This window comes from Pholcus phalangioides, unplaced genomic scaffold (genome assembly GCF_987345545.1).
Source record: "Pholcus phalangioides strain wild (caught in Gottingen) unplaced genomic scaffold, Ppha-v1.0 ptg000001l_1, whole genome shotgun sequence".
Lineage (NCBI taxonomy): Eukaryota > Metazoa > Arthropoda > Arachnida > Araneae > Pholcidae > Pholcus > Pholcus phalangioides.
In genome coordinates, this window is record NW_028301594.1 from 15,084,284 (window position 1) to 15,103,240 (window position 18,957).

General features: G+C 36.3%; 1 protein-coding gene across 1 annotated transcript; it reads right to left on the minus strand.

Moving 5' to 3' along the window:
• Nucleotides 1-358: 358 nt before the first annotated feature.
• Nucleotides 359-13,041, minus strand: LOC149089937 (monocarboxylate transporter 12-B-like). Its single transcript, XM_089231100.1, has 6 exons — nt 12,839-13,041; nt 7,104-7,150; nt 2,911-3,125; nt 1,688-1,831; nt 628-1,605; nt 359-489 (listed from the first exon to the last, which is right to left on the minus strand). Exons 2-6 carry the CDS (start codon nt 7,106-7,108, stop codon nt 359-361), a joined length of 1,473 nt encoding a protein of 490 aa, XP_089087226.1. The 5' UTR covers nt 7,109-7,150; nt 12,839-13,041.
• Nucleotides 13,042-18,957: the final 5,916 nt, after the last annotated feature.

An 18,957-nucleotide genomic window follows, 5' to 3' on the forward strand; every position in this document is an offset into this window, starting at 1 on the left:
CCAGTCTACGTAGTGGATACGACATTTATAAAAACGTCGCCAATTATTAGTTTATAGAAGACGCGAGAAGACATTTTGGCACGAAAACGGTGAGCGATCAACAATGAATCACTAAAAATGAACGGTTACGTACATAAAGAGTCGGGGGGGGGGGGGGTTGTGAAATCAATATTTGAAAAACCAGACTACAAAGGTAACAAAATATTTTAGGATCAATATGCTAGAGTAGCGAGGAGACTAGGACACGAAGTCACCAGTCGTAGATAATTCTAGTCGCCTATACTCAGCTCGAAATACTAATAATATGGGTAATTATATCGCAAAAGAAACTGATAAAATCAATACATTTTTTTTAATACTAACGTTTATTTCTTTTTTGGCAACACTCTCGACTAGACACATAGAACCAAGCCAATGAACACGCGAAAGAAATTCCACCAATAACGTAAAATACACCATCGTAAGATCCAATAGATTCTCGAAAATACCCTGAGAAAGAAATGTCAGAAAAATATTATTAGTATAATGCCAAAATTACATTCTGGTCAAGGTTCTTACGATGTGATTGGCACGGATTTAAAAAGTGAATGTTAATGAAAGAAACAAATCTGTAACTAACCAACGTACCTATTGTTGGAGCAACAGCCAAGCACACCGGGCCATAAAGAATGTTGCTGGACGGAATCGCTACTGTCTGCAGATCCTGGTCGATGTAATGGGCTATTATCAATGGGACTATGACAATCACGCCAGCTTCAAATATCCCGAATACGAGAACAGTGAACATCAGCTCCCAGAATGTGGAAGTGAAAACGATGGCGATTGCTGCGGCACCCTGGAGCAAGAACGACACAGCAGCAAAGTTCGACATGGACATGTAGCCGACATCTGTCGTCCATCCTAGTCCCAGACGCCCAATAAAATCGCCTAGCGAAAAACACATCAGTATGTACGTTGATTTCGACTGTTCAATACCGATGTCTAACGCGAAGTCGATTATTGCCGTTATGGACAACAAGAACGCGTAACCGTACAAAGCGACGCTCAAAACTATCAAAATGAACATCGGATTCAGCATAAGTTTCAGAGATTTCTTCAGCGTATCGTTTTTATCCGGATGTTTTTTAGGTACGATATCATCGAGTATAACATTGTGTGATTTGTTGCAGTTACCTTCTTGTGCATGCTTCGTCCCATTCTGAACCACAGGAATCTTCAGCCCATTTCCATCATCCTCATGATCAATAATGGAGTTATCAGGGCCTTCCGAACGCATATCGAAACAAGGATTATCATTGGCTGTCCGGCACAGATCAGAACTCTGGTCAGACCCGTTCGGCAATTCTTGAGGTGGACGTTCGAGTGTAAATGATGGCTTCCTGAGCAGCATCGCTGCTGGAACACAATTCAGCAACAGTCCGGACAGGATGAGGAAGGTTCCGTTGAGACTGTATTCTGATACCAGAATGTCAACTAGCGGCGGCAGAATGAATGAACCGAGGCATGCTCCAGACAGAGATATCCCAGATGCCGTTGCTCTATGCTTTACGAAGTACTGGTTGATGGACACTGGAAGCAAGACGTTGCCGAGCCCGAACCCTATACCTGCGAGAGGTAATTAGTTGATAATTTATCACTACAAACTTTTTAGTAACTCTTATAACAATTATAATATTTTTTTACATACCGAAGACCACACCCCAAAATATCATGATCCACGTGACATCTACTGCGGCATAGCAAATTGCTATACCCAAAGCTCCAACTAATCCTCCGGCCGCAGTGACAAGGCGAACACCAAACTTGTGTCCTAGGTATCCAACTAGTGGCCCTAAAAAATAATTTGCATATGTTATGGTATGTCCTTGTTTTGCCGTGTGTTATATATACATATATATATATACACACACACGCACAGTAAAACCTCCCAATAACGGCGACTAACGAGACCGTAAAAATGTGGTCGCTATTGGGAGTTGGGAGGTCGCTGTTACTGGGAATAACCGTTTTATTTTTAAAAAAAACTAAAATGTTGCTATCTAGGTAACATGTAAAATGGTAATCTCTTGTGTAATGGATTGCGATAATTACAGTACAACCTCCTGTAACGGCCACCTCCTTTAACGGCCGCATTTTGTTGGAACCAAACGCGTCCCATAGACTCAACATTACAGGTTACCTCCGAACAACGGCACTTTGACTAAGTCGGAACAAAAAATACGCATATCCCTATGAGAAAATTAATTTTCAAGCTGATTTTCACGGGAGTTCTGTTCCGATGATCTCTATGGGGAAAAACTATGTATGCCTTCTTTTCCTGGTATGAATGCTAGATGGGTACACTAAAGGGTAACTGGAGAGGGAAAAAAAGCCACTGTGTGTGTGTGATCTACAGTCTCGTCACTGATCACTTAATTGATCTGGAACAGAGCCTCATGTCATTATTGTGATCTGAGAATGTGCTGCTTAGTTCATTCTTATAAAATTAGGGTTCCGTACGCATTCCACATCAGATGACTTCGAGAGTCATTTAGTCCTCGCGTCATGCGCATAGGAGAGTTTAAAGGGTGAAATTTGCGCCTCTGCGCCACACCCTCCTGATCCCCCTTCTTGTGGCCCTGTCGTTGAGATTACAATATTGCAGTGTCGATGTAATCATACTTTCAAATATAATAAAATATATGCATAAATAAACGCTAGATGCATCCATCCCTTGGTAACGTCTTGAAATCTGTAAAAGATGTAAAGCGGGACGCATCTGGTGTTATCAGAAGTATAATATACAGTAATGAAACGTCTCTACTTTTCAAAATAAGAAATTTGCGAGGACTTTAACAAGTCCAACGATTCAGCTGAGCAATACATTATGTTTCACAGGAAAAAAATTGTAGACCATGTGCACATGCTCACCAGATGCATTCCTCAAGGCAGAACTTAGTGTATACGGAAAGGATGCCTCTTCTCGGGATACGTGATAGGTCTGCAGAGTAATGACGAATAACTGTCCAGCCAACCTACACATACCGTACATCATCATATTTATGAAACAACAAGAAGCTGCTATCACCCAACTCCAACCAGAATCCGGACCTGCATAGACTTTTCCATTGTTGGAGTTGGCCATCCTGAAACGAGACAAGAAATTTGAATCGTCACTTTTATATTTGTTTCATAGAGAACGAAATGAACTGCATCAGTCACATAACAAGACTCATATACTATCTGATTATAAGTATGCATGAGAAATTGATAAACGGCCAGTCCGACCCTTACTGTAATCCTACAGCTGCCACTCTTTTTTCTCTAGAACGACCCTTTTTTTTGGAATATTTGTTATCTAATTAAATGTCATGCCATTGCAAAAGAGCTGAGTCTAGTTGAGCATAAATATTGACTGTTGGTCCCTGGATTGCATGCAGGCGAAGTTCCAGTTGATTCCAAAGTTGCTGAACAAGAACTCTGAGGTCCTCCATTCATCATGATGCTTCAAGTTACGGTTCCTTACAGCAGAAATTAATAACTGGTAGCACCACTTCTCATTGCGATCATGGCAGCTACACTGTCTCGAGGGCTATCTAGCATTTTTCTGACGATCTAAGACTACGTAAGCAAAGATTTTTATCATTATGGCCTGGTTTGCAGTCATCGCTCCAGTGGTGAAGTGGTAGAATATTCGCCTTAAACCGGGTAAAGGTCGCCGTCGAGGTGTATGGGTTCGATGCAGGGGAAGAACATCAAAACAAGTTCTTCACCTACCGACCCTTTGGGTGACAACCACTAGATGGCGCGTTCATTTCCTATCCATTGGTTGGAATTCATCGTATGGCGATATGACCGGAGTCGGTGTGTAGTAAAGTAGTAAACGTTCCACATCATCCCAACGGTGCTCAACTGACTTCCCACGGAGGGAGGGGTCTCAGCAAGGCAATTCTCAATTTCTGAATATGCATTTCAGAAAACCTGCCTGAGTACGACTAGAGCAGTATGGACTATTTGCATATATGTAAACATGAAAGAGTTCAGAGAAGCTTCCTATTTTCACTTAAAAATATTGAAACCAGACTTCAACACTAGACAAGCGTTATACTGACAATATAAGTATAACGCTATAACGCAACCATTAGAGCTAAAGAGGAAACGCTCCCAAGCAAACTCACAGAATTCGACGAAAATTTTACAAGCGTTAGTAGATGGCTCAAAATATGTACTGTGAAAAAAGTAGCTGCGGAATTTCATTAGGAGAGAAATAAATGAATGTTGAAAATTGAGTCTGGGATTCTGTAAAATCTGTCAGCTCCATTTCTTGAACAGAGAATTCGTGGTGCAGCAGCCACACACCACGTTGAACATATTAATATGTAGTGGCATTTTCTATTTGAAACCCACAACTGGTTTAAAATAATAGATTCAAAAAGATTGAGGTATACAACAATGCAATTTCATGCGAAAGACTTTTCAGCATTAAACAAAACAACAACAAAAACTTATTGCAACTCGCTAATTTGTCTCGCTTATATAAAATAAAAGTGTAGGAAATGCGATTAGAATAAACACATATATTCAAACTCAATTTCAAACACTTTTGAATGCAAAATACCCAAAAATAACTTTACAACAGATTTAAACTAATTCGGAGGAAACACGGGCAGTTCACTTAAGGATTTGTCGTTTTTCTGTGAATCCTCGCCAAGGGGGGCTGCATTTAACATTAAAAATGTTTATTTATATTAATTTTTTAGAGCTTTTCTGTTGCATTTCCGCAGCTACTTTTTCACAGTACATATTTTGAGCATTTTACTAACGCCTGCAAAATTTTCGTCGAATTCTATGAGTTAATCTTCAGAGCGTTTCCTTGTAATCATAGTCAAATCACGTTCTGGCAGGCATCAGTTCCCTAGAAATTCCGTAGAGGAATGTTTACGGAAGTGCATATACGGTTAAGAAAAGTTAACATGGACTTATCATGGTGAATAAGAAATGCGCTCTCGCGAAACAATTGCTACACAGTGTGGCCATATCAAAGGTATCCGTAACGACACAATATGCCACTGTCATCAAAGTTGTGTGAAAAGGGAAACCTAAACACCGAATCCATAGGAAAGTAAACCAGGGTAATGTACGTATTTTATTGCTGAATCGATACAGGAAATAAATATATAAATGCTTATTCACCTACTATATAATTGTATAGAGAAATGTATGACATATTTCATGTTTCAAAATTTAAAAAAAAAATTGCACAAAATAAAGTTAGAGCACTCAACCCTTAACAAATCTCAGGTTAAAAGTAAAAAAGTGTAGCACAAACATCCGAGGCAGTTGTTTTCCATACCACACTTCATTGACGCAAAATCAAATACAAACGGTAATCTAGTTTTATTCCGATTAGGACAACCTTGTTTCTTTAAAAAAAGTAGTCTCAATCTCATTAAAGAAACAAAAAGAATTTATCATGGAAAAAATATCAAAATATGATAATTTAGTTGTCCGATAAAGTAAAAAAAAAAAAATATATATATATATATATATATATAAAACACTCGTCTATTATTTAAAAAAACAACACCCATACACACACACTCCACATGCCCTTCAAACAAAAAACACGATAACACGCCATCCCTCAATTCCAATGCATGGCGTATACAACGAACAATTTACAAGAAAACGGAACCTAAAGGAAAAAAGAGGGGGTGGAGAGGCAAAAGAAAGTTACGTAAAAATTCCGAAAGCGTCCCAAGATATCGAACATTCGTATTTCACAGGGCATTCACAAAAAAATAAAATAAAATAAAGTACACATACACAAAAGGCAGCGGAGCCTATTAGCTGAACACGAATTATTATCCTTTACTTCCTCTACCCCCTTCTCTGATTCGTGCATGACCGAGCACAATATCCAATCACATTCTTCGCTGAACTTTACTGGACGAAAATGTGCGACGGGTTTAATAGCCTGAGCAATCACGGAATTCGATAACGTTTCCAATGTCCAATAACGTTACGAGTTTATCGTTTTTTCTTGTGTTTTTTTTTGTTTTTTTTTTTTATTCGTCCGTTCACGCGTCGAATACGGATCGGGTAACAAAACAAAATATATTGTTGTGTGTCTGTATATATATACGTAACGATTTCCTGACAATATACTATAAAAGAAAGAAAAAAAATGTCAAAAATATTTTTAACACTTCAATGCGCAGGTGGGTTTTGACAACAGTTTCCACACGTTATTTCTTCTCTTCTAACGTTTTTTTTTTCTGTTATTGTTATTATTTATTTCGCCGAACGTTATTTTATTTTATAAATTTTTTTTTGTATCCGTATCCCACTTCCGTAGATTTATATCACCGTCTTCATTATTAATCGGAAATCTGGAGCTCCAATAACTGGAGCGGAAGAGAGCGACGACGACATTCGTAATGTTGTCTACTGGAGATAGATAAAAACGAAAAAAAAAAACTCCTGGGATATATTGCTGATATATATCTACTACATTTTTATTGTTTGATTACTATTTATTTATTTTCTCTATTTCCAAATAGAAAATTAATGTCCCCAATCTCTTTATAAAAACGATTATCTGCTTCTTTGAATGCTGTTTAGTAACCCATGTGTTTTTAGAGTTTTTACCTATAGAATGAAACACGTATTAGGTTCTCTAGAAATTTTAACGTTATCTGATTCTTTAAATTTTTTGTAATCGAGGTAGAAATTTGTCAACCGATATTTCCGTGACTTATTCTAAAAGTGACAGCAAAAATCAACATGTGGTAGTGACCAGAACAATAACTTGAACTTTTTTGAGGAGTGGGTGATGATTTTGCTGTGCCCCCCCCCCTACCACACCACATAAATTCGTAGTTTTTATAACGGTTTTTCTTTTACTTTCATAAAGTTTGTCACCCGGGGCAGTCGCTCCCTTTGCCTCCCGCTCCTACTTCTGGCCCTGGTAGTGCACATCCATAAAATAATACTTGGACGGAACAATAACTATGAAAGGCTTATACAGCATCTAATTAGAGAAAAACATGTCAACTCGTTAAAATTTTCGCGATATGTAAACTCATCAAGATATCAATAGTTTAAATTTTTTTGATACTTGCGACATTTAACGAACTCCTCGGTAGTCTTTTTTAAGCCAATTTAACTCCTGAAAAGAAGAGAAAATCAAGAATTACAACTTTAGCTATCTCAACGAATTTTCATTCAAAAGTTGAAGAGTTGATATGTTGTGTGTGTACTGTGCATACCATAACGGAGGAAGGCGAAGAGGGTGATCACCTCCCCCTCAACTGTTGGGGTGAATGAAATGTATTATTGGCATAGGTGAAAAGGCGTATATCCACCTACACATTTCATTGACTGAGCAGTTGGAGGCGGCGGGGGGGGGGGGAGGATCGGCCTTTCGGTATACACACGTACGCACACAACATATCAACTCTTCTACTTTTGAATGAAAATTTGTCGAAATTCTTAAAGTATGTATTTCTAAAGTAGTGTATTTCTACTAAACCACACATGCATTTCGTCCACATTCCTCTGCAGAATTTCTAACGAATTGGTTTACATTCAAGCATTACACTCCCCTTAGTTCGAAAAACAGATGATAGATGGCAACAAAACAACACACGCACAACTAACATGAACTCGTTAGGAATTCCACAGAGAAATATTGACCAGGTGCTTGTATGTTTTAGTAGATGTAGTACAAAATATCTGATGGCAACTACTAATAGGATTACTCTCATTTAATTATAAATTATGTAAAGTACTTAGACCCACCATCTATCAGTTCGTAAAAATCTTCCAAATCCGAACTAAAATTTCCTAGCAATATAAATTATTTGATTCGATTTATCTTTTTACGTCGCATAACCTACTTGATTTCTGCGAGTGATGTATGTTCTGCGCCGTCTTAGTCTGAATAACTTTCATTGCGCTCAAAGAAGTCCTTATTATTTGATGAGTTTTTATCAACGCGGAAAATCAGCGGAATGATTCCATTTAAGTCGTTTACTTTCAGTTTCTAGCACGCATGTACCAGAATGTATACACCCACATACAGAACAACAAGTGTGCGAGTAAACAGCGTAACAAACTGCAGCACTATATCTTGTTTCCCATTGGGGCAATATATTAAATTGGAAGGATTTCTCCGTGACCACGATAAAGTTCAAGCCAAGCGTTTTAATGTTTGGCAGCTTGAAACATCGAATGATATTACTTTTTTCTTTTTTTTTCTTGTTTGTTTCGGGGGAAAAAAAGGGCTGGTATAAAATAAAGATTCGTAACTCTCAAAATGGTTCAAAGATCCTTTTTTGTGAATATTTGTGAACACTACACCATTTTAAACTTAGTACGAGTGAATACATCCTTCAATTCCAATGGAAATAAACAAGTTATTCCTAAGGTTAAAAACAAACAGTGGTGATATTTGAAGCATCAAGGTACACGCATATTATTCTACACGTGGCCATCGTTATATTTCCCAGTAGGTATCTGTTATTCCCTGGTATTTTGATTCTTTAAGTCTCGTTAAGAGAAACTTTCCGTTCCAGTGTTATGGTAGAGCGTAAGTAGCCGATCTATGATTCGCAGACAGATCGATTTTAACGGCTCAATCAAGTCTGTCTGAAGAATTCGATTTTGAATGCGTTTTGGTCCCCAATTGCATTCCTGATGTCTAGATTTAGAGGGCATCCTTAAAAACTCATGTTATCTAGACCTAATTAGTAGTAATAGGAATATTTTGTCCGATATAAATACAACGTGTCTCGAAAGTTATATGTATCTCGAAAAAACAAGGTTTTATTTTAGAAAATGACATCTTCGCATGACCCATTCAATAGTGAGTGTTTTTGAATGGTTACCGTTACTTGTTGGCAATAAACTAAGGTAGTTATAGGAACGATGTATCTGGTCGTTCCGGAAAACTTCCTCGTACCAAGCTTCACGCAAATGAAATTCTTGACACCGTGATTATACAGCAACTCCCTGCTATTTCGCCCAAATCGCGTTTGAGTATATGCACAGAACCTTTAATGGCCGATTAATACAAATACAAATACATCGATCGGAAAAGACCACAACCATGAACCACATGTTAATTGACACATGTTAATCCCTCACCTGTGTCGTTTGAACTGTGTTCGGGCAACTGAAAAGTACAATGTTTGTGATTACACATTTTTTTTTTTTTTTGCGACGAGAAAAGTTTATTTATTTTTTCACATTCAAGGAAAGGGGAACAGGAATTTTCATTTATCTTTTTTATTCATGTAATACATGAAATTAATGAGAAAAAAAAACTTTTTCCGAAACGTATTCCCCTAGTTAAGCGGTTAATTTTGATATAGTTTATATATACGTGTTATTAATTACGTCACAGATTTAAAAGTATCGGAAAATTTGAGCCGTAGAGGAATGAGATGAGCGAATGATCAAGTTGCCACTCAATGCTAAACATGGATATAATGTAATTTTACGTGTTCAACCTCTAATTCAGGAGTTCTCAAACTTTTGTCAGCCGTGGCGCCCCCTTTTCCCTATTCAATGATTATTCACGAGCTCTGCCGTCTCCACAGATCTGTTTAACAAATACTCACTTCGTAAAACCTTGGTCACGGTCACCACTTCGCGGCACACAGTGGAAACCCCTGCTCTAGTCTATGAGTTCTAGACCACACTTGAATATTCAATGAGTAGTCTCCTCATAGTGATCATCCTTGTCTCTACACAGCTCAATCGCTTTGAGCTGTACAGAGACAAGTATATTCTCCATATGTGAACACTAATCATTAAAAATCCACGTCTAGACTAGAGCTCCTGGAAACACTAGGGTTGCTCATCCGCTTTCTTTGTGTGAAGTGTGACGTCAGTATTATCGCTACAGCCAAAAGTTGTACCCTATGCAGCTTTTTTTAACGATTTGACATCAATTTGAACAGGAAACTGTTTTTTGCTGGTCTGAGTCCGCTCGGTAGTCCAGGAACCTTAGTCTATAGATGGATTAAAACACTTTTGGGACCGCAACTGATTTTTGTTATTTAATTTCGTTTTTGAGATAGTAATTTTTGTGAAACATACTATACAGTCAAACCTCGTTATATGGTCAACTGGATAACGCGTCACTCCTCTTACCGGGTCACTTTTTTGAAATATATATTGTCCTTTATGGTATTCTCATGTTATTAAACTCCTAATAAGGAGTATTCACACTCCGCTTAAGAAGGTCGCTGCGCTTACAACAGACACTTTTGGATCCAATTTGAGTTAGCACTTGTGCCGAAAATGTGGCTGACTGGAACTCGATATCAGCATATTATCAAGAACTGTCCCTATTGCAACAATAGAATTCGGAAATTATTTGCTGATTTATCGCTTGTTTTTATAGGTTTACTGCTGTTTTTTATTGATATAATTACTGATTTTATACATGCATTGATTTTGTTTAACAGATCTCATTTTGATTGTATTAACTGTAACTCACTACTGATGTGCACGATTGCATCTACCCATGTATAAAAACTTCTATTTGCTGCCAATGATGGCTGGCAATGTAATTTTAATATTGAATGAATCTTCGGATGCACCCCAGTTTGGACGTCTTTCAGTTCAGCCACTTTTGTTAAAGTACGCCTGCAAAACTTTCGTAGAAATCAGAAACTCCCCATATAATATACCAAAAATTATTATTGCTCAATTGTTGTGGTTTTTATTCAGTTTGACAGTGTACTCCTTTTTTTGTACCCCACCCTCACATAATGGAGGTTGATGGTCTCGCGGAGCCCTTTTCAGTGAATAATTTCAATGGCGGAGCCCTGTTTAATTCGAGGAACCCTTTTTAATACATTATTTATATGGCGGTACCTTTTAGGCCTCTTTTTTTTTTGTTTGTTTATCAAATTTATTGATTTTTTTATTATTCTCGAGAGGCCGGGAAGCCCCTGGGAAGTGCACACGGAGCCCAAGAGCTCCGCGGACCACCGGTTGAGAACCGCTACTCTAGACTATCCGCGGTTGGGCCATGCGTTAAGACGGCCAAGAAAGTATGGCTATTTTGACCCCACTGTGAGATTTTCCCATTTCTCTTTGCAATAAAATTTCTATGTATTCTTTCAATTTTATGGTCTATCATTATTTTGAAGATTTCGCCAAATTTTTTTTTTCAGAAATGACGAAAAGCTAAAGTCTTAAAATTGATATTGTTTATGTCATTAGTAATGGTGATTATTATTATTAATGTTAACCATATTATCAATAATTGTTACATTATTGTTAATTAATGTTTCGGTGGATATTGCAGTTTATATAATTTCATGATCACAAGAAATGATAAAAAAATTATTTGTTCACAATCTTTAGAAAATTTGAATTCTTGTACAGTTCAGAGAAGCTAAATATTTGTTTCAATTTTAACTTTAATTAATATTTACTGGCAAAAAAATCAAATTTTTGTATTTCCCAATATATTTTGAAATTCTGTTTTTTTTATATTTTTCAATACAGTTCAAATATTTTTTATTATTATTACTGGAATAATTTTTAATATGAAAACTATGAAAAGGCACAATTGCATCGATGGGAGAAAGGAAGTACCGAGGCCAAGGCTGATTCCGTTTCTCGGGTCAAGGCTGGACAAATCTCCGAAAATTTACTTGCTCGTTCAGCCATGTAACTGGAAATAATATATGCCCGAATCAATGTTTTACATGCTTGAAAAATATTATCAGTGGATTTACTTGAGTACATATTTCATATTTATACTTCACTGTTATACTGTATATGTTATCGCCGGGCAATACAAAATTATGCGTTAAGGTGTTCTTCCCTGCAGTCACGTATTGAATAAAAATAAAAGTATTTGTTATAATTCTTCAAAACCAAATGGTTGTTTGTTTTGAACCAATGTGTAGAAGAAAAATTAACAACGTGTGTTATGTATCAAAATACCGGTTACTATGTTTTTTTTGGTGTTTACACAAAAAATAATTTTGTGTCAAACATCAAACACTCATGTATTAATTGGTATTTTGATGTATGGAATTTACAGCGACATGCAGCATAAAAACGAATAATACATATTATCATCACAATTTTGTTCGTCTTCATGCTGCATACCGCTTTGAAACCAACTAACATTGCTTAGAAAGTTATCATAGATCAGTTTATGTTTAGGTGGCAGCAAGAGTTGCATATTTCTGGGATATAGGCTATATATTTCCCGATAATTTTGTGCAGAAGAGAAATGTGTAATATTTTCTACAATTTTGAAATCAGTCGCAGAATTTCTGTCCATTTCGTACACTTTATATTTTGTGTAATAAAGCCATAGGCCATATGATACATAATTTTCTTTAGAAAAATATATTTTACGTTTTTATGAAAGAAGGCTTTCGTCGTCTTCCGGAATAATATCACTATTAACTAATTTGCTGGAACTGAAGTATTCCGTTTTCCAGCAATGTCCAATTGCCGTATGTGATTCTGTTTTGGGCCCAGTTGCAGTAGATGAGGGTCATGACCGCACCGGGTTGCTAACTATTAGGACAGTGAAAATATGTCAAAATATGTGGACGATTAATTTACCTTATGTCTGGCGAAGAATGCATTTCTGGGGAAATTCACGAATCTGTGTGGGAACACTTGCATCACATCATTAATGAAAAAAATAATTTTTCGAAGAAAATAACAGTGTTTAATTTTTTTATGTATCCCCCATGTCGGGCATGTGGTAAAAAATACATGCCCGGTAGAAATTTTTACACACTCCGGGAAAGTCGGGAAATAGATTTGCCCCGCCTTGGACAATACACGCTAAACAAACCCATTTACTTACCTGTAAATCAGTCGGTGGCGAATCCAGAGCTTTTCCTACCTGGGAATTGGTATCGGGGCTAGAGAGTGAGTAAGGATTTGATAATACATGATCCAGATTACTGGAATATGATAAAAAAAAAAGACATGTTCATTCACGTCATTCATATCTATCTGCATCTTCTCATATTTCCACGAACTTTGCTTTCCGTTCAGTTTCACCAACAAAACATCCATAAAATAAACGGAGTCTGTATATACATCTTTTATTGTTCTAGCGGATAAAACAAATGTGTGAATCTAGTCATATATGTCTTTGATAAGACAATAACGAGACATAAAACATTCAGTTTTCCTCATTACACATAGGAGGGAGATTAGGAAAGGAATCACAGTCGAAGAAATGTGGAGATAAAACTGCATTTTTGCGTAATGTAAAAAACTCTATTTACGTATTTAATCCGTGATCTCTGGCGTGTTTTCAGCATTTTCTTCTTTGTTTTTCGTAATCTTATCTTGAACAATGATGTCTTATAATTTTTTTTTTTTTGTAACTTCTGTTTCGAAACTATTGCGTCCGCATGGGATTTTATTGGCTATACCATGATAACAAAACGTGATTTTTTTTATTTTTCAATATGTCTAAATGAGAATTCATCTAATTTTTCCTTATTATAAACGTATTGATAATTATAAAATAAATTTTCATTCTCCAATAAAGTTTTTTTTTTTTACTTTTCTTTTAAAAAGGAATAAAAGCAATATGGGGATACTTTTCTCAATCCTGTTCTTAAAATTTTCTACAAAAATGTTCTGGAATAAATTTTCAGTGAGATGTATTTTATACCATAAATATAAATATTTGACGAAAAATGTTTTGTAAGAGCCTTTTATATTATCCATTTCAATTCAAAATGGAGATTTACGACGAGTGACGTAAATTTATTTGAGAAAGATTCTGTATTATGTTATTTATGAGTGTAACGTACGTGTAAATATGAATTTCATTCGTCCGTATAGGAACAAGGAATAAATATTGATAGTGCATGTAATAAATCTTCTGCGTTTCGATATGTTTTTCCATGTATTCAAAATCACCATTTAAATTGAACTTCAAATACATAGTCGCCTGTTGTGCAGACAAAGTGTCTTATAGCCGTAAACGCTTAATGATTATTTTGAAACACGTCAAAAGAATGACATGGTTTAAACCTGTAGTTACAATTTTTGGATAAGAGATCAACATAGATTGGTTAAAATCCTGAATTTAACCAATCCGTGTCGATCTCTTATCAAAAAGTTGTGACTATATCTTAAACCATGTCGGTGAATACCGCCCTAAGTGGTGTCACGTACCTTGAAGTCGAATCTTCAAAAATATCCTCAAAAAATATTTCATGCGATTGCAAATAAAATACTAAAAATTTCGTGTCAATCGGTTGATTTGTCCTTTCACAATTAAAGAGAAAGAAATACTGAATTATAGTGTAAACGTATACAAGAAAAAACCAGTTTGAACGCGATTTTCTCAGATTGCAGTTTTTGAGCCATCCGTAAGATTGAAAGAAAACTACTGCTCCAAAAATTCGGAATTTTTGCAGAAACATTTAGTCGATATTTGTTAGTAGAATAGACCTCGGATTTACAGGGTTTTTCACGAAGGACCCCTTACTTTGAAAATAAATAACTCGGAAACGGATAGATAGAAGCATGAATCCAGTGGTATGTTTATTAAAAAAACTGAGAATCTGATACAGAAATATCAAACATTTAGTTACAAATTTTGCCGACAGATGGCGACGCAAGTTGCATTAAGGATTGTTGCGGTAAACAAGCTCCTTCAGTGTGCCCCACCGAAAGTAGTCGCAGGGGGTGAGGTCGGGTGAATACAGAGGCCAGTCCATGCCTTTTCCCTTAACTGTCGAATAGTTCAACGCAATAACTCTATCATCGAAGTATTCGTCCAGAAAGTCAAAAACGGCTTGTGTACGGTGTGGGCGAGTCTCATCTTGCATGAACCACGCCGTGTATGGTCGATCGTCCAACGCTTGTTGAGCGTTGTTGTCAGTCGTCACCGTTTCTCGCAAGAAAAAGGGCCCAATGATGCCTTTGCGGGAGATTGCAGCCCAAAAGGTAAGTTTTGGGCAATGGAGTGGTCGTGCGTGAAACAAATGTGGATTTTCGGTACTCAAAAATCGCCAATTGCGTCTGCTAACGACACAATCCAGATGAAAATGCACCTCGTGTGTAAACCATATTCGGGCGACATCGAAACCAGAACCATCAATCAATCATGTTGGGCAGCATCTCGTTAGTGAAATTCTCTCGTTGTCGTTCAGCTAGAACTGGTATGGCGTGCAGGCATTGAATCTTGTACGGAAACATGTGTAACGTTTTCCAAACGATTCTGTCCGTGCTGGATAGCGTGATTCCGGATTTAGCTGCAAGTGTGCGGACAGATGACGCTCAATAACTGCAGCAAATACCCTTGCATTTTCTAGCCCTTGCATTCATATGACGGAGTGGGTGGGACCCACATTTCCGACTAATGCATTGGCCACGTTGCCTGTCTGCTGAAAGTTTTTGAATAGCTAACGTATTGTTTTCCCATCTGGGCCTTTTGCGACTTGAGGTCGCGTTTGAAAACTTCTCCTTGTGGAATGTGTAGGGCTGTGATTTAATCGGTGTTACTCCAACACGATAAACACACGTTCTTCCATCACTTCCGGAATTTCTTTCGTTATACGCTAATAGCGGTCACGTTTCAACGGCGAAATCTTCGACGACTGATCGCTCTCGGCATCTGAGCTCTCTCTATTGGAATCTGTAATTCCACCTGTGACGCCATCTATCGGCGCAATTTGTAACTAAAATTTTGCGGTGCCTGTATCAGATTCTTACGGGTTTTTTTTAATATACAACCACTGGTTTCATGTACATACCACTGGTTTCATGTACATACCACTGGTTTCATGCTTCTATCTATCACCGTTTCCGAGTTATTTGTTTTTAAACTTAGGTTTCCTCCGTGAAACACCCTGTAGCAATTGACTATTGGGAGACATTTTTAAAAAAATGTTGAATTTAGATTTTTGAAATTCATATATTTTTTTCAAACTTTAAAAATTCACAAAATTTTAACGAATGGTCAGATAGCAAAGTCCGGGGTCTATTTACTAGCACATATTGACTAAACTTTTCTGCAAAAATTCAGAATTTTCAGGGCAGTTGTTTTCTTTAAATCTTACGGATGAGCTCAAAAACCGCAATCAGATAAAATCGCGTTCTAAGTGTTTTTTCTTGTATGTGTTTACACTATAATTCAGTATTTCTTTAATTGTGAAAGAACAAATCAACCGATTGCTACGAAATTTTTAGCCTTTGCAAACAGAAGAAATATTTTTTGAAGTCATTTTTGAAAATTCGACTTCAAGGGTCGTGACCACTCCTTAAGGGAGTCATTGTTTGGGGAACCACTGTAACCAAAGGAAATATTCCAAAAGTCATTAATGTGACCTACGAACCATTGTTGCCCGATGATGTGCGTGTGGTTTTTTTTTTCTGCCATTCGGGGCATTTGTCTTATTCTGATGAATTTTTAAATTAGCTATCGTTGAAGTCAGTTCTGTTTGGTTTGTGTGCATATATATATATATATGAGACTATTTGCAAAATTTGGCGACGAGCGGCCCAAAATTGTAGATTTGAATATAGAACATACACGCACAGACAGAAAATCAATTATATATATACAAAGTGTTGCCTTGAAGTGCCGACAAACATAGATGGATAATATTAGGCATCAAGAGGAACAAAAAAATCCATAGGACATGGTATTGCAATCGACGTTTAGTACGTGAAAATCGCAAAAATACTTTTCAAGGGTGGGACGTCCACTGAGACAAAAAATCCAAAAATAAGTAGAAAAAACATTCATTTGACAGCATGATTATAACACAGCCTGTGATGTACTAAATAAATTAGAATATTGAGTAAAAAATCGGCTGTAATCACATTTCTCTTCGTCTACACATTGAACCGTGCTGCACAGGCGGTATTGTAATCATGTTGTGTAATATAAATAGTTTTTGTATATATTTATTTTACCTTTTTTTACTTATTATTTTACTTTATTTTGTGCACCATAGGCCGTGTTGTAATCATGCTGTCAAATAAATTTTTTTCTACTTATTATTGGCATTTTAATCCCACTCGACATCACGCCCTTCATAAGTATTTTTGCGATTTCCACCGATTAAACGTGGTTTGCGAAACCATGTTCTATGGCGATTTTTTTCCTCTTGATCCCAAATATCATTCCTCTGAGTTTGTCACCACTTCAAAGCAACACCCTGTATATATATATATACACATAGATAGATTAAGTTAATGAATTTCTCATTGATTTGATAAATGTCTGCATAATATAATGAGAGATGTATGAATACACTCCGAAAGTGATTTCTATAATGCCATTCATATCGACTGTGGTATTTTAATTTAATATCAGAATCTTGGAAGTTGTTTTGTAGATAGGGTACCTGTTTGGAGTTTTTAAATTATTAAATATGAGTTACAAAAACATGTATGGCTTGGTAGCCCAGGTCGGTATTTTTTCTGCAGTTTTCCAACTTCGAGACACGGAATGCGACATGGTCACTCATATAAAAAGTTACTCCACAAAGAGCAGACAGACTTTCCACTCGACAGCTAAATTCAGTCATTCCTAATTTTCACTTGAAAATACGAAAGACAGATACACCAGCAAGAACACGAAACAAGCACAACTCTGACCTGGGATTTGTTTGTCACCTCCGGGGCCACACAAACTTCGAACACGAATTCTAACATGTACCGATTTACTCGAAATTCCGCACAGGAATGTGAACGAGATGCCCGCGGGGTTGAGTAGTCCAGGTCGATAAGATAACGGAAGTGCATTCCTAAAATTGACGAGTTTGTAACCGGTTAAGTCATATTAGAATCTTTCCTGGCACAGAGGTGGTACTGGTAGAATAAAGGGAGGATGCTGACGCAAAAGCAGAGGGACTATCTAAAATCTTTCCACAGAGCGGTTAGCACATAAGCTTGGCGCAGAAAATAAGTACTCAAATCAGTTCAGACTCAGCATCAAAACTTAGGTCTCCATTCTAAAGTGTATAAAACGATCGTAGTGTGAATAAATAATCGATTATGGGAATATACAATTTACTTCTGATTTTAATAGAATTGTCAAGATGGTAATTATTAATAAATGAGTTCTCTCTCTCATATTTACATAAATATTTTCACGAAAACCGAACATAAAAATTGGATTTAAGGTTTAAGAGATTCAAAAATTCACTATTTACAATATTTATCAGTTCAAAAACTTTTATAAATTTATTTTATCGAAATATCAAATATGTATATATTGGTGTAATATTAAATGTATATATATATATATAATAAAATTTAATTCACCAAAAATTTAAATTTCAATAGTTCAATTTATTGAAATTTAATTTTCTTATTTTATATCTCAAGTTTAAATGTACATGACAAATATTAGATAGTGGGTATATTAAAAACAAATATTAGATGGTAGTACGAATACATGAAGATGGATCCTTTCGGTGATTGGATTTTATTGAATTCATTCAAAGTGTTTCCGTTTTTTGTTGTTGTTGTTTTTTCACTCTCTTTCAATTCATTTTCTTACAATTGAGCTCGAAATATTTTCGTCACTATTCGCTCAATATTTGCATAAAATTTTTATAATAAAATCTTTTGCATATTCTCAGTGGGAATAAAGATCGTTGGAGGACTGATTTTTTCCTCGTAAAAATGCATAATTGTTGATTGTGGAAATGTATAATTGCTGATGCATGATTGTTGTAAAATTTGTATTTTTCTCTTGTACTGAACAAAAATGCATCGAACGTCCATGATATTCGGTATCTATTGTGTTTTCTTCGTAATCTAGTAATACATCGTTGTCGCGCAGTGCATATAACCGTGTTTTTTTTTTATTTATTGATAATGCATACACGGTGATTCTTAATCCATGGGACAACGCGAATTTATCAAAAAAACAACAACAAATTTTCATTTTTTTCCAATTTTCAAGTACTATGAAATTTTTTGCGTTTGATTGCGTTC

Bases quoted from the DNA above. Each gene is read 5' to 3' on its own strand.
- LOC149089937 (XM_089231100.1), bottom strand. The intron at 1,832-2,910 runs GTGAGCATGTGC...ATTATTTTTTAG, and splicing joins TGCCTTGAGGAATGCATCTG to GGCCACTAGTTGGATACCTA. The intron at 490-627 runs GTACGTTGGTTA...TTTCTTTCTCAG, and splicing joins GGCTGTTGCTCCAACAATAG to GGTATTTTCGAGAATCTATT.